This window comes from Pseudochaenichthys georgianus, chromosome 21, assembly GCF_902827115.2.
Source record: "Pseudochaenichthys georgianus chromosome 21, fPseGeo1.2, whole genome shotgun sequence".
Taxonomy (NCBI): Eukaryota; Metazoa; Chordata; class Actinopteri; order Perciformes; family Channichthyidae; genus Pseudochaenichthys; species Pseudochaenichthys georgianus.
In genome coordinates this window covers 2,080,565-2,097,798 of record NC_047523.1, presented here as the reverse complement: position 1 = coordinate 2,097,798, position 17,234 = coordinate 2,080,565, and the positions used below count along the sequence as shown (strand labels likewise).

Here is a 17,234-nt window from a genome sequence, read left to right as displayed (position 1 = left end):
TAATAAAATACACAACGGCTGTAGCCTGATTATGCTTTAGGAGCTGTAGGTGTGTGTGGTATAGTGTGTAGGTGTGTGTCACACACACCTACACACTGTACCACACGCACCTATACACTGTACAACACGCACTGGTACAGTGTGTAGGTGCGTGTTGTACAGTGTGTATGTGTGTGTTGTACAGTGCACAGATGCGGCGGACAGACAGGTCTCAGTTGGTTTGGTGTCCTCTGCTTACTTTTAATACTTGCAAATACAACTTTTGGCCCGTAATTTCAATTCCCCATTTCAGCGACCAGAGAGAGGGGGGGGATATATATCCAGTCTCTGATTGTGTTACGTTATTATGAGAGTGCTCTCATACTTTAAATTGTATATATTTATATAAATATATGGGTGTGTGTGTGTCCACATCTGTAGCCTGGTATTGTCTCATTATACCGCACTCTCAATGAATTCAAGGTAAATATGTGGGGGAACAATGTTCAGCTGATCTAACAGAGATTATAAAATATGACGAAACACCCGACAGCTGATGCAGCTGTTGCCACGTAATAATGAACGGACGTCGCTTTAATATGACCGCTCAGAGGAGAGGAGTTCTCATTTCTTTAAACGTCTGCTGCTTCCCCTCCTCTCTCCTCGGTTCCCCTCCTCGGTCCTCCGCTCGCATCTCCTGTGGGCGGGACTAAGTCTCGAGGAGGGGAGTCGAGGAGGGGAGTCGAGGAGGGGAAATTTAAGAATTGAGAAGCCTCTAGTTTCTCATGTAGCTCGCTAAACAGTGGGCGGGGCTTCAGGTGATCATGCAGAGCTGCGTGTCTCCGTCAGACTCAGCAGCTGATCTCTGATCTCTCTCTCACGTCCGGTTATACTTCAATCGCATGTATGTCCATATAAATCAGATCCAGCTCTCCTGATCTTCCTATTATACACACATGCATTTCCAAACATTTGGACTACCTATGTTGCAAATGTATTATCTTTTCAATGTACACACGGCATCTATTGCACGTCTGTCCGTCCTGGGAGAGGGATCCCTCCTCTGTTGCTCTCCCTGAGGTTTCTCCCATGTTCCCTTTAAACTGAGTTTTCTCCGGAAGTTTTTCCTTGTACAATGTGAGGGTCTAAGGACAGAGGGTCTAATGACAGAGGGTCTGAGGACAGAGGGTCTGAGGACAGAGGGTCTAAGGACAGAGGGTGTCGTATTGTCATACTGATATTCTGTACACACTGTGAAGACCACTGAGACAAATGTAACATTTGTGATATTGGGCTATATAAATAAACATTGATTGATTGATTTATCATATTCATTTCCTTTGGTAATGTGTCTGACCCTCCACCGATGCTGTATATTAAGTTTAGTGTTGATACACTCGAAATTGAAATTAAAGTGAACATCTCACTGTTTTTCATATTATGCTAATTACAACACCATTTAAGTAGGCGTAGCTTAGGGGTCCAAGAGGATAATATGTTGAGCAGGTGCACCCAGATAAGTGTGAAAAATGTCAGGTCACATCTACGTAAATTATTCCATACATTTGATTGTCATAGGTGGCGCTAGCGAGCATGGTGGACATTTTGAACCCATTGACTCCAGAATGTCAAATTCTTCACCCGTCCTGGCGGCTGTGCAAAATGTTGCGACACGAATGGCGTCGTAAAGCCCTCAAAAATACAGTCTATGCTTTTAATTCATGTATTAAGCTTGACAAAGCATTTGTAAACAATGACGTTATTATTATGAAATATCTTTCTTCTTTTCTAATGTTACATTGTATTATGTGTTGATTGGATTATTCATTTGACATGTAACTAGTTATTGTAACGGATTACATGTTTAAAGTATGTTAGTATGGTTGATGCTCCTGGATCAGGTGGGCCGTCGTCACGCGGGTCCTGCTGGTTCTGACTGGTGTCTGGTGGTCTGATGTCAGAGTAATACATGCAGCGTGTGCCAGCTCCTCAGTTTTCTTGCTTTTTCACTGCCAAGCAATTCATGGTATACATCCACGCTGAACTTATGGGAGTAGTTTGGGGTCAACCTTGGTTATGTGATTCATTTGTTTAATTCTGCTTTTAACACACTAAGGTTTATAGATGAATCGCAAGTGTTAAAGAGTTAGTGTTGACAGCCTTACAAACAGACCATAATGTCATCACTGCTGTCTCTATCAGTCCTTATCAGTTTTCTGTCCCCAAGCTAGTCAATTGCTCCATGTCTCTAATTAAAGACATCTAATAAAACACATGGTTCTCTCTATGAATGTGACATTTTAAGGATGGGGAACAAGAGGAGTGGTGGGAAGATGGGAAAGAGTGAGGGGGAGGGGGGGGGGGGGGTTGGACCATGCTCTTTACCTCCAGGGCTCTGAGGCGCTGCAGCAGGGGGTTGCTGTCCTCCGACCCTCCGCCGGCCTCCGACTCAGCAGGCCTCTCTGCGGGGGGGGCGGACGGACCCTCCAGGCTGTCCTGCTGCTTCCACATCTCCTCCAGGAGTTTGTCCTGAACACAAAGAAATCAAACAGAATTATTCATCATACTGGGCTTAGCAGTAAAGATAAAACCACTCCTGAAAATATACAAAAACTCATAAAGCCATACTTAATGAGGGAACATGGAATACAAAATGACCCCATGTAATGTGACAGTGAAGTGAAGTGTATGTAGCCTGCAGCATGTTGAGTTATGATTTAGTGATCAGTACGGATGAAGCTAAAACTAGCACACATAGCTTCATGTTTGTGCAGCAGCACCAAGTGTTAGCGGGCTAGCTGAGGTTGTGATGGGACGATGTAGGGATTAATTCATCTGCTTCGAGCTACATCAACGGTCTCATTGCTCAACAACAAGAATCCGCTTCTCCAGGGGATAATTCTTTTATCTGAAAAACACAGATTTACGTAAAACATAAGAACAATATACCATACCAAACAGCTGGCTATTCCAGATGTACCAAGTGAGCTATTGTAATACCGCTGCAGGTAACTCACCCCCTAAATGTTTTTGTGTGGCCTTCAGGCATAGAGTCATTTATACTGGGGACGCCAGATGCCCCCACCACTTTTGGAAATGGACAATTCTGTCCCCACCACTTTGCATTAGATTATTTCGTTTAACATGTTCAGAAAATAGCGTGCACAAAGAATTGTACACTTTGAGACACTTCATTTTCATAAGAGCACATGTACACTGCCTGACTCTCATGAGAAGTGTAGAGCCGGGGCCACAGAAGAATCCATTACATTCTGCTGCAGATTTGAATCATGGGGCATGATCGACTTTTTTTTGTTCCCATTGCAAGATTGGCATTAGTGCAGCATTCATGTGATGTTGGAATCATCGGATAAACGAAGTCCCCAAGTGGCAAACTTCTCTGAGCCATACAATAAAACAACGTCTTTACTCATGACCACACAGAAGATGGAAGAACGACATCCAACCTCTGTAGGTGGACCATCTGTGTACCATGTGAACGCAGCATTAGCCATGGCCTGCGTCGTTCTAGATTTCTGATTCTGACTCTGGCCTCAGATTGTAACCTCGAACTGCAGAAATGTATGTTTAAAAAAGCCAGGTTTCATCTCACTTTGCTGCATGTCAGAACAACATTGGCAAAACAAATATATGCATTTAATTACACTGATACATTATTTGGGGAAATGAAAATGAGACAGAGAAGCATGTCTTTGTAAATCGAGCCTCATCTCTGTATGAGATGATACGTTGTTGTCATGTGTTTAGTGGCCTGCAGTGGCAAGCACTTCGAGTTCATGATTAATGTGGAGCTGCAGAAACCAAATATTAAAAAGCGGTGATTAAAAAAGAGGATGGATGGATGGTGGCATGAAAGGGCAGGAAATAGGTAACTTTAGACCCAAACTAAATAGTATTTTTAATCATGAGCCTCGTTTGCATTTGGTTTATGGTTCAATCAGAGTCGGGTTCCTAAATCCATCCACACCAACACAGCGAGGGGACAAAAACCTGCTCACACACCAACACAGTGAGGGGACAAAAACCTGCTCACACGCCAACACAGTGAGGGGACAAAAACCTGCTCACACGCCAACACAGTGAGGGGACAAAAACCTGCTCACACGCCAACACAGTGAGGGGACAAAAACCTGCTCACACGCCAACACAGCGAGGGGACAAAAACCTGCTCACACGCCAACACAGTGAGGGGACAAAAACCTGCTCACACGGCCAACCACAGTGAGGGGACAAAAACCTGCTCACACGCCAACACAGCGAGGGGACAAAAACCTGCTCACACGCCAACACAGTGAGGGGACAAAAACCTGCTCACACGCCAACACAGTGAGGGGACAAAAACCTGCTCACACGCCAACACAGTAAGGGGACAAAAACCTGCTCACACACCAACACAGTGAGGGGACAAAAACCTGCTCACACGCCAACACAGTGAGGGGACAAAAACCTGCTCACACGCCAACACAGTGAGGGGACAAAAACCTGCTCACACGCCAACACAGTAAGGGGACTCACAAAGTAACTATGATTTATAGAATTCACATTTTTTTGTTCAAGTTTCAAAAGTTTTATCATGATAAGAATTAAAGCATTCTGCTATGATTATGGGACGTTCTGCATGATTTGTAGGAACTACTTTTTACCTTATTAGATACTGTATACTTTATGACAATTTATACCTTTTGTCAGTTTCCAGACAGGATGTCATTTGACTCAATCTAAATGGTGAGCGCACGCACAGCAGAATGAACATCAGTGTTATCAGACTGAGGTGATGGAGGTACCTTGTAGGCTTTCATCAGGTCCAGCGGGTCCACTTTGGGCCCCTCCAGTGAGTCCTGGTTCTGTAGGAGCGTCCGCACCGTCTCCTCCATGCTGCGTTCAAGAACACAACAGGCACAAGTCAGATAACCCCACTCAATCGAAGAACGTGTGAGAGAACCCGAGACTTTAAACTGTAGAACAACGATGGGCACGAGCGACAACATTTTAGTCTTTTATTTCTTAACTGTTTTGATTGAAAATATTTAAATATAGTCACATGAATTTATTGTGATCAGTTGTTTTTCTTCTGCAAAAGTAGAATAAAAAGGTTTTCAGTAGCAGTCCACAGACCATACATATCAGACATCATATGATGATGGGGGAATACAAGACAGACTCCTGAGCAAAAGTGTCAGAATGAGAAGATGGCTGTGCCTGGGAGTGAACGACTCAGAACAGCCTTTTATCAGAGTTGATCAGGAAAGACGTTATGGGTCTGAGTTCAGAGCATTAAGAAGGTATTTTAAAGGATGAGGAGCCCACCATTCCTTTAATAGCCTGCCATTAAACTAACCCACTGGGGTCTACTGTAACCTGACAGTTTGAGGCCAGAACCTGCAATTGAGTTTAGAGATGAGAGCATGGGTCTTATCCTGACCCTGGGAGGGGAAAGGGAGCACATTGAATTAAAACCTTACCCCTGGTTACAAATCCGTTTTCATAACGGAAATGTGTGTCAGGAGGGTATTGGGATCAGTGACACGTTGTTAATGTCAGCTCTCACTATCTTGAGATGAACTGGAAGTTTGGGGGGGGGGTGCAACTGTATCCTCTTAACCTGTTAAGCCCCAAGCCCTCCAATGAGACACCTGTGAGTTGGATGTAGAAAAGTCAGAATCAATATAGATGTTTTTCATTTTTAAAATAGATTCAGATTGAACATATAGTAAACAAAACATTGCTTATAGTGAAAACCACCCTTGAATGATGGGATAGTAGACTAAAACCTTTAGGAATCCAATAACATATAATAAGTACCCTGTATGAAGATTGATGCAAAACAAGTGACATTTGACCTTTTTAGAGAGGTTTAGAAAAAGAAAACCACCTCTGGGGTGATTTGGGTGTATTTGCCATGTAACGGAGGTGACCTCTGGGCCCATAGATCTCGGCCTCCGTTACGGGTAATATAGCACTAAAACATTGCATGGGAATATATGTAATCTATGTAACTAGTTTGTCTGTCTCTGTATCCTGGTTTCATGTTAAAAGTGTTCCCTTCCCCCATGTCTGTGGCTGTTGATTGTGTGCACCTGGTGCCCTGTGTTGACTCCCCCCCCCCCACCTGTGTCAAATGGCTGATTAGTGTGTGTATTTAGGGTCTGTTGCCCTGTCTCTTTTGAGGCAGGTAGTGTGGGTGAGATCCTGGTGGCTGCTGACTGTGTTCAGGGGAACAGCAATTGAGGCTGTGAATCATGTGCTTATGATTTGAATAAATGCCCACACCGGGTTGTATTTTTGGACGTTCTGCCTCTGCCTCCTTGCTTGGTCGGGCCGCTCAATTGTCAGCTTCACATGCCATATTGGTCGATTTTGGTGATTGACACCTCTTTGTAACCGTTAGAGCCGATAGAATCGAGGGGAAGTGATGCGCAGCCAGCATGCCCAAAACCGGAAGCTTTCATACACTCTATATGAAAACTCTGTTTTTGACATAAATGTTATGATGGATTATCAGTAATCATTTCAAAGTGACACAGACACATTGGATTAACCTTCAGCAGCATTTATATGCGTTTTAATGCCCTTGAACACAACTTTTGATCCGAAAACAGCAAAGGTAAAACGTATTTGTGCAGATAGCATGAAGTATAAAATATCGCTACCGTGAGTTACAGTATGTGCTAAGTGCGTTAGCACCCTTTCGCTTAGTGCAGAGGCTTGGCGTTAGAGTTGTTTTGTTTCGGTAAAAATGGTTCATATCGTCAGTTAGCTGAGTTTCTTCCCGTTAAGTGGGTATGACACATTCATAGGTTGTTAAATGTAAAGAAGCCCTGAGACACAGTTTCGTGCAATATTGTTGTGTTTGCCCCCGCCGGCAGGTTAACAGGTTAAGCCCGATAGCCCCCTCAAAACTTAACCCCACTTAACGGGAAATAACTCAGCTATCAGACAATATTACTTAGCACAGAACTCACGGTAGATATATTTTATACATCATGTATAAGTTTCATCACTGTGCAACCAAAACTCACGGCAGCGAAAGCCAGGAAAGACAACACACAACTTCACTTTACGGGGCCAAAATGGCAAATACGTCTTACCTTTGCTGTTTTCAGATCAAAAGTTGTGTTCAAGGGCATTACAACGCATATAAACGCAGCTGAAGGTTAATCCAATGTCTCTGTGTCACTTTGAAATGATTACTGATAATCCATCATAACATTAATGGCAATAAACGTATTTTTCCTATAGAGTGTAAGAGAGCTTCCGGTTTTTGGCAAACTGCGTGCGCATCACTCTCACTCCTCAATGGTAAAGTTTAGAAGGATTTCGGAACTTCCCCTCGATTCTATTGGCTCTAACGGTTACAAAGAGGTGTCAATCACCCAAATCGACCAATGGGTTCCAGAGATACGGCAGATACACTATCTAAAATAAAAACATCTATATTGATTCTGACACTCCTACAACCAACTTAGGTGTATCATTGCTTTGAGAGAAAAGATTATTAATGTTCCCTTTTAGAAGTCAAGATACAGTCATTTGTTCTGAGCCTGAGGCCTCAGGGCTTAAGAGGTTAAGCTTCTGCCCACCGAGTGCTTCTCCTCCACTGCATGTATTTAATACCTTCAGTTACTCTACAGAGGTGGATGAATGATGTGAAATCTAACCAAGTGTTGAATCAGACTTGAGTTCCACCTGGAGTAAATCCACCAGCTACCCTGCAGTCTACAAAGTACTTCAGACTAGCTGCACCTCCACCAGCTTTGAGAACACTTTCATGATCAATCATTATAAAACATATCATATATTATTCTGAAATGGACCAAGCTGCACAACGACTACTTTTACTTCTGGTAACTATATTTTGATGATAATACTTTTGTACTTTCAATTGAATAACATTTGAATGCAGGACTTTTACTGTAACAGAGTATTCCTACACTCTGGTACTTCTACTTTTACTTAAGTACAAGATCTGAGTACTTCTACTTTTACTCAAGAACAAGATCTGAGTACTTCTACTTTTACTCAAGTACAAGATCTGAGTACTTCTACTTTTACTCAAGTACAAGATCTGAGTACTTAAGGTAAGGGGGGCGGTGCAGTCTGACCTTTAGAGCCAACAGCTGGAGTGAAAGGGAAGTGATGAGGATGAGAGGACGCAGCCTTCCTTTTGTCCACTCTGACCAGCGAGCACACACTCGTTGACAGCTTATGACAGGCTTTCTCTGGATTGAAAACATAACAGTGTCTGCGGTAAGGGTCTCTAATAGTCTTTCAGCTGGAAATCCAGACAAAGTAGAAATGGTAACTTGATGTAAACGTATGCAGTCTAAAGGAAGTGAAAGGCAGATGTGATCAGCTGCTGCAGGTGGGATGGGGTGATGGGACGGTGTAACACTCAGACCCAGCCGCACACTACCTGCTCCACACAACAGCAGACACCGGCAGCTGGCAACAACCAGGTGGACAGAGAGGGACAGAGAGGGACAGAGAGGGTCAGAGAGGGTCAGAGAGGGTCAGAGAGGGACAGAGAGGGACAGAGAGGGTCAGAGAGGGTCAGAGAGGGTCAGAGAGGGTCAGAGAGGGACAGAGAGGGACAGAGAGGGTCAGAGAGGGACAGAGAGGGTCAGAGAGGGTCAGAGAGGGACAGAGAGGGTCAGAGAGGGTCAGAGAGGGACAGAGAGGGTCAGAGAGGGACAGAGAGGGACGGAGAGGGACAGAGAGGGTCAGAGAGGGACAGAGAGGGACAGAGAGGGTCAGAGAGGGACAGAGAGGGACAGAGAGGGACGGAGAGGGTCAGAGAGGGACAGCTAAAGAGAGAGACCAGCATCGACAGCACACTGGACTCAACGACTGGCTGTGTTCCACACCTCAAGAGGATCACCGATGTGTATGCCCTTTACCCATATTCACATATAGATTATTGTTGGTGTGTATGTACATTGTTTTGTAACAAGACACATATATTTCAAAGGGTTACAACACAACCTTTTAGCCTCTCTCATAAATGGCATCCCATAGAACGCAGCTGCATCGTAATGACAGGTTGAGACAACACACGTCGTCCTGTTGTCTGTGCTCATTCCTTCTGAGGAAGACCTTTCTGATCAAAGCCCAACGAGAGTCTGCGTGAAGTTCTTCCAGCCAGGAGACGGCTGATGTGAATACAAGGGTCCGTAAGTTAGATGCAGAACAATCTTCCAAACCTTGATCTTTTACAAAACATGTGTTTGCTTTTTCCATTTACCAAGTTACCAACATATTTAAAGCGGAGACAACAATGAGGGGAAAGGTTTTCTTTGACACTTTTGCGTAATCCCTGCTGTCACACTGATCTGATTAACTGCATGATTGAAATACATTTTAAGTTAAAGCAAAACCCTTTTTCCTGAAGTAAACCATGCCTCCATCAGAAAACGATGTTGTTGAGTTGACACATCTTCTTGTATAACAAATATGATACACAATCATATTATTTCAACACTTTTCCTGCCGGTTATCTTTCACAGCACCTGAGCCTCAGCAGGAAGTGCACCCTTCACTGTGACACTTGGACACTTTTCTCAGCACCCTCCTTAAAGTTTGGTCTCATGCACTAGCTCAGCATCAAGTCGCACAATCCACCTGACTCCTATCAACGTTCATCTGCCTTTCCCCCTCTCCGTCATCCCTCACCACATGCTGCTACTGACTCTCACCACATGCTGCTACTGACTCTCACCACGTGCTGCTACTGACTCTCACCACGTGCTGCTACTGACTCTCACCACGTGCTGCTACTGACTCTCACCACATGCTGCTACTGACTCTCACCACGCGCTGCTACTGACTCTCACCACGTGCTGCTACTGACTCTCACCACGTGCTGCTACTGACTCTCACCACGTGCTGCTGTGCTACTGACTCTCACCACGTGCTGCTACTGACTCTCACCACGTGCTGCTACTGACTCTCACCACGTGCTGCTACTGACTCTCACCACACGCTGCTACTGACTCTCACCACATGCTGCTACTGACTCTCACCACGTGCTGCTACTGACTCTCACCACGTGCTGCTACTGACTCTCACCACGTGCTGCTACTGACTCTCACCACGTGCTGCTGTGCTACTGACTCTCAGCACATGCTGCTACTGACTCTCACCACGCGCTGCTACTGACTCTCACCACACGCTGCTACTGACTCTCACCACACGCTGCTACTGACTCTCACCACGTGCTGCTACTGACTCTCACCACGTGCTGCTACTGACTCTCACCACACGCTGCTACTGACTCTCACCACATGCTGCTACTGACTCTCACCACACGCTGCTACTGACTCTCACCACACGCTGCTACTGACTCTCACCACGTACTGCTACTGACTCTCACCACACGCTGCTACTGACTCTCACCACACGCTGCTACTGACTCTCACCACGTGCTGCTACTGACTCTCACCACGTGCTGCTACTGACTCTCACCACGTGCTGCTGTGCTACTGACTCTCACCACATGCTGCTACTGACTCTCACCACATGCTGCTACTGACTCTCACCACATGCTGCTACTGACTCTCACCACGTGCTGCTACTGACTCTCACCACGTGCTGCTACTGACTCTCACCACATGCTGCTACTGACTCTCACCACACGCTGCTACTGACTCTCACCACAGGCTGCTACTGACTCTCACCACGTGCTGCTACTGACTCTCACCACACGCTGCTACTCACTCTCACCACACGCTGCTACTGACTCTCACCACACGCTGCTACTGACTCTCACCACACGCTGCTACTGACTCTCACCACACGCTGCTACTGACTCTCACCACACGCTGCTACTGACTCTCACCACACGCTGCTACTGACTCTCACCACGTGCTGCTACTGACTCTCACCACGTGCTGCTGTGCTACTGACTCTCACCACATGCTGCTACTGACTCTCACCACGTGCTGCTACTGACTCTCACCACGTGCTGCTACTGACTCTCACCACATGCTGCTACTGACTCTCACCACATGCTGCTACTGACTCTCACCACGTGCTGCTACTGACTCTCACCACGTGCTGCTACTGACTCTCACCACATGCTGCTACTGACTCTCACCACGTGCTGCTACTGACTCTCACCACACGCTGCTACTGACTCTCACCACGTGCTGCTACTGACTCTCACTACGTGCTGCTACTGACTCTCACCACGTGCTGCTACTGACTCTCACCACGTGCTGCTACTGACTCTTACCACGTGCTGCTGTGCTACTGACTCTCACCACGTGCTGCTACTGACTCTCACCATGTGCTGCTACTGACTCTCACCACGTGCTGCTACTGACTCTCACCACGTGCTGCTGTGCTACTGACTCTCACCACGTGCTGCTACTGACTCTCACCACTTGCTGCTACTGACTCTCACCACGTGCTGCTACTGACTCTCACCACGTGCTGCTACTGACTCTCAGCACATGCTGCTACTGACTCTCACCACACGCTGCTGTGCTACTGACTCTCAGCACATGCTGCTACTGACTCTCACCACGTGCTGCTACTGACTCTCACCACGTTCTGTGCTACTGACTCTCACCACGTGCTGCTACTGACTCTCACCACGTGCTGCTACTGACTCTCACCACACGCTGCTACTGACTCTCACCACATGCTGCTACTGACTCTCACCACACGCTGCTACTGACTCTCACCACGTGCTACTACTGACTCTCACCACGTGCTGCTACTGACTCTCACCACGTGCTGCTACTGACTCTCACCACACGCTGCTACTGACTCTCACCACACGCTGCTACTGACTCTCACCACACGCTGCTACTGACTCTCACCACACGCTGCTACTGACTCTCACCACGTGCTGCTACTGACTCTCACCACGTGCTGCTGTGCTACTGACTCTCACCACATGCTGCTACTGACTCTCACCACACGCTGCTGTGCTACTGACTCTCAGCACATGCTGCTACTGACTCTCACCACGTGCTGTGCTACTGACTCTCACCACGTGCTGCTGTGCTACTGACTCTCACCACGTTCTGTGCTACTGACTCTCACCACGTGCTGTGCTACTGACTCTCACCACACGTTGCTGTGCTACTGACTCTCACCACGTGCTGCTGTGCTACTGACTCTCACCACGTGCTGCTACTGACTCTCACCACGTGCTGCTACTGACTCTCACCACGTTCTGTGCTACTGACTCTCACCACACGCTGCTGTGCTACTGACTCTCACCACGTGCTGCTGTGCTACTGACTCTCACATGCTGCTCATCTAAACGAGGCTCAGAGAGCTCTGTGCTCGTGAGGGGGCGCTGAGGGAAAGTGGGTCGGTGTCTCTGTGGACCGTGGGGGAATAATGTGCAGTTCACAAAGAAGGAAAACAAGCTGCTGCCCCGCGTGACTCCAACCTAAGGCCTCTTCCTCGTCACATGACCGCAGTCTGGCAGGAGACAGGTCAGCGCCGTCTCCCTCCGGGTTCAAACTCATTTCAGAAGTTCTGCTGAATGACAGCTTGGTCTTACTTTTATTTGAGGGAATGTCACATGAAGGTGCTGGACTCAGATGACAAGCTTTCACTGGTTTACTCCCAGTGACCAATGAACTGGTCTTCATAAGTAACATTGGTGGAGTTTCACATGCAGCTGAAAAACACTCCTTCTTGTACAGCAATCACAGAGTACAATAACACAGGGGACGCATGACAGACATTATGGTTCAACAGAGTTCTTTTTTATTTAAAATAATTGCAATAAGCATTTTTAAATGTTTTCCTTGGATGGCTGATTGAAAAGCAGATTTCCAAATGAAGTTTATTTAAAATTAAATAAAAAATCTTTTCAAGCTAGCCTTTCAATTTGAATCCCTATCCTTCAGTTTATTTTCTCTTATTCCACTGATTTGTATTTATACATGTTTAATATTGTATTGTATTGTATGGTATACTTTTGTGTTCTCTCTATGTGAAGCGTCAGAGCATGTGTTTGAATGAAAAGTGCCACATTCATAAATACTGTTATATTGTAGATGATTAACAGGAAAAGTTCAACATTGCTTCCATGCTTTTTTTGTATGATTAAATACATTGCCGACACACTGCAGCTCATACTTGCAAAGTAACACATGAATAACAGTATAGTGCTGATTGTGCTGTGTAACTAATCTACGGCTTTACCCAATGGATGACATGTTGACCTAAACATCACATGTTCATGGTGGTGGAGGATCAGCACCTATCCTGACGCTCGGTGGGACTTTACCCAGCAGACTAACACGTTGTAAGCTCACAGTTCAACTGCAGCTGAGAGCAGTCTTCACTGTTCACCGACTTGCTGTACGGGAGGGTCCCCTCAGAAACACGCCTGTCCGCTATCCGGGTGCTAAAGGGTGGAATGAGCTCCGATTGACATCAGGACAGCAGAAGCCCTTTCGACTGCACCTTGGCAATGAAATGATTGCTGAATAGAAAAAGCAGAAACACTCTTTGAGCTAATTCTCACCACACACTGCTACTGACTCTCACCACGTGCTGCTACTGACTCTCACCACATGCTGCTACTGACTCTCACCACGTGCTGCTACTGACTCTCACCACATGCTGCTACTGACTCTCACCACATGCTTCTACTGACTCTCACCACGTGCTGCTACTGACTCTCACCACGTGCTGCTACTGACTCTCACCACGTGCTGCTGTGCTACTGACTCTCACCACACGCTGCTACTGACTCTCACCACACGCTGCTACTGACTCTCACCACGTGCTGCTGTGCTACTGACTCTCACCACACGCTGATACTGACTCTCACCACACGCTGCTACTGACTCTCACCACGTGCTGCTACTGACTCTCACCACGTGCTGCTACTGACTCTCAGCACATGCTGCTACTGACTCTCACCACGCGCTGCTACTGACTCTCACCACACGCTGCTACTGACTCTCACCACACGCTGCTACTGACTCTCACCACGTGCTGCTACTGACTCTCACCACGTGCTGCTACTGACTCTCACCACACGCTGCTACTGACTCTCACCACATGCTGCTACTGACTCTCACCACACGCTGCTACTGACTCTCACCACACGCTGCTACTGACTCTCACCACGTACTGCTACTGACTCTCACCACACGCTGCTACTGACTCTCACCACACGCTGCTACTGACTCTCACCACGTGCTGCTACTGACTCTCACCACGTGCTGCTACTGACTCTCACCACGTGCTGCTGTGCTACTGACTCTCACCACATGCTGCTACTGACTCTCACCACATGCTGCTACTGACTCTCACCACATGCTGCTACTGACTCTCACCACGTGCTGCTACTGACTCTCACCACGTGCTGCTACTGACTCTCACCACATGCTGCTACTGACTCTCACCACACGCTGCTACTGACTCTCACCACACGCTGCTACTGACTCTCACCACGTGCTGCTACTGACTCTCACCACACGCTGCTACTCACTCTCACCACACGCTGCTACTGACTCTCAGCACACGCTGCTACTGACTCTCACCACACGCTGCTACTGACTCTCACCACACGCTGCTACTGACTCTCACCACACGCTGCTACTGACTCTCACCACACGCTGCTACTGACTCTCACCACGTGCTGCTACTGACTCTCACCACGTGCTGCTGTGCTACTGACTCTCACCACATGCTGCTACTGACTCTCACCACGTGCTGCTACTGACTCTCACCACGTGCTGCTACTGACTCTCACCACATGCTGCTACTGACTCTCACCACATGCTGCTACTGACTCTCACCACGTGCTGCTACTGACTCTCACCACATGCTGCTACTGACTCTCACCACATGCTGCTACTGACTCTCACCACGTGCTGCTACTGACTCTCACCACACGCTGCTACTGACTCTCACCACGTGCTGCTACTGACTCTCACTACGTGCTGCTACTGACTCTCACCACGTGCTGCTGTGCTACTGACTCTCACCACGTGCTGCTGTGCTACTGACTCTCACCACGTGCTGCTACTGACTCTCACCACGTTCTGTGCTACTGACTCTCACCACACGCTGCTGTGCTACTGACTCTCACCACGTGCTGCTGTGCTACTGACTCTCACATGCTGCTCATCTAAACGAGGCTCAGAGAGCTCTGTGCTCGTGAGGGGGCGCTGAGGGAAAGTGGGTCGGTGTCTCTGTGGACCGTGGGGGAATAATGTGCAGTTCACAAAGAAGGAAAACAAGCTGCTGCCCCGCGTGACTCCAACCTAAGGCCTCTTCCTCGTCACATGACCGCAGTCTGGCAGGAGACAGGTCAGCGCCGTCTCCCTCCGGGTTCAAACTCATTTCAGAAGTTCTGCTGAATGACAGCTTGGTCTTACTTTTATTTGAGGGAATGTCACATGAAGGTGCTGGACTCAGATGACAAGCTTTCACTGGTTTACTCCCAGTGACCAATGAACTGGTCTTCATAAGTAACATTGGTGGAGTTTCACATGCAGCTGAAAAACACTCCTTCTTGTACAGCAATCACAGAGTACAATAACACAGGGGACGCATGACAGACATTATGGTTCAACAGAGTTCTTTTTTATTTAAAATAATTGCAATAAGCATTTTTAAATGTTTTCCTTGGATGGCTGATTGAAAAGCAGATTTCCAAATGAAGTTTATTTAAAATTAAATAAAAAATCTTTTCAAGCTAGCCTTTCAATTTGAATCCCTATCCTCCAGTTTATTTTCTCTTATTCCACTGATTTGTATTTATACATGTTTAATATTGTATTGTATTGTATGGTATACTTTTGTGTTCTCTCTATGTGAAGCGTCAGAGCATGTGTTTGAATGAAAAGTGCCACATTCATAAATAATGTTATATTGTAGATGATTAACAGGAAAAGTTCAACATTGCTTCCATGCTTTTTTTGTATGATTAAATACATTGCCGACACACTGCAGCTCATACTTGCAAAGTAACACATGAATAACAGTATAGTGCTGATTGTGCTGTGTAACTAATCTACGGCTTTACCCAATGGATGACATGTTGACCTAAACATCACATGTTCATGGTGGTGGAGGATCAGCACCTATCCTGACGCTCGGTGGGACTTTACCCAGCAGACTAACACGTTGTAAGCTCACAGTTCAACTGCAGCTGAGAGCAGTCTTCACTGTTCACCGACTTGCTGTACGGGAGGGTCCCCTCAGAAACACGCCTGTCCGCTATCCGGGTGCTATAGGGTGGAATGAGCTCCCATTGACATCAGGACAGCAGAAGCCCTTTCGACTGCACCTTGGCAATGAAATGATTGCTGAATAGAAAAAGCAGAAACACTCTTTGAGCTAATTCCCAGCACTCACGATATGACCTCCTTCAAGTGAATATATCTGCACTTTCCTTATTGTTCGGAGTTTGATTCTTTATGGTTTCACTACACTGCAGCTCCTGTTATATTTCATTAGGTTTTCTATAGTGGTCACTGGGTAATGTTTCAATAATAAATACTGTTATTAATGTAGGGAACGCTGCCTTGCTCAGGGACACCTCGGTAGCCCCAATGTGCACTGATGCATGCGTTCACAGTCTGTATATGAAATGAGTCTCAAATGGGATTGACCCCCCCTCTGACCGGGGGCTTTCTGCAGCTCTGTGACATGTTGCCACAGGCTGCACTCAATAACTGGACGAACGGCCTACTTCCCTTTGATTACTGCAACGGGACCCCTTTCCACGATACAACAAACAAGCTGTGTGGGAAGCGCCCCGCTGCTGCTCTCCTCAGAGGTTCATACTTTATTCCATAAAGCATCAGGTCACTCACCACTAATAACTTTGCATGTGTGTGCTGGGTTTTTGACAGTCCACGCATCTATCTGTAATTTTATCACATATTAAAGGTCTCCTATTATACTATTGGTAGGCATATATTAAGTCTCAGATATATACAAATATATACAAAACATGTCTATGGAGTGTTTTACTCAAAATACCAAACAGATCACCCATTCTAGCCTCATACCCCTCTATTTCAGCCCTAAAGTGCTGATTCTGGGTCCGTAGCTTTAAAAAAAAAAGAGGAGGGGGAGCTCATGCAGGAGAATTCTACCTGCAGAAACTCAGCTAAACGCTGACGTGATTAAACACCATATCATGTTCCAAACCACATCAAGGATTATTTCTGAAACAGTATGGAGCTCAACCGCTTTCTCTCTCGCGGGTTCACCACAAGGTGAGTTCCTTTTATTTCCTGCTT

The 17,234-nt window shown here is 46.5% G+C and overlaps 1 protein-coding gene across 1 annotated transcript in view; it reads right to left on the bottom strand.

Moving 5' to 3' along the window:
- The window catches only part of LOC117466473 (nck-associated protein 5-like), a 156,694-nt gene that overhangs the window by 121,516 nt on the left and 17,944 nt on the right, over positions 1-17,234 (bottom strand). The window contains exons 3-4 of the mRNA XM_071207061.1: positions 4,785-4,875; positions 2,365-2,508 (exon numbers count right to left, since the gene is read on the bottom strand). Of these exons, the coding sequence (XP_071063162.1) occupies positions 2,365-2,508; positions 4,785-4,875 (235 nt within the window). The remainder of the gene's footprint in view (positions 1-2,364; positions 2,509-4,784; positions 4,876-17,234) is intronic.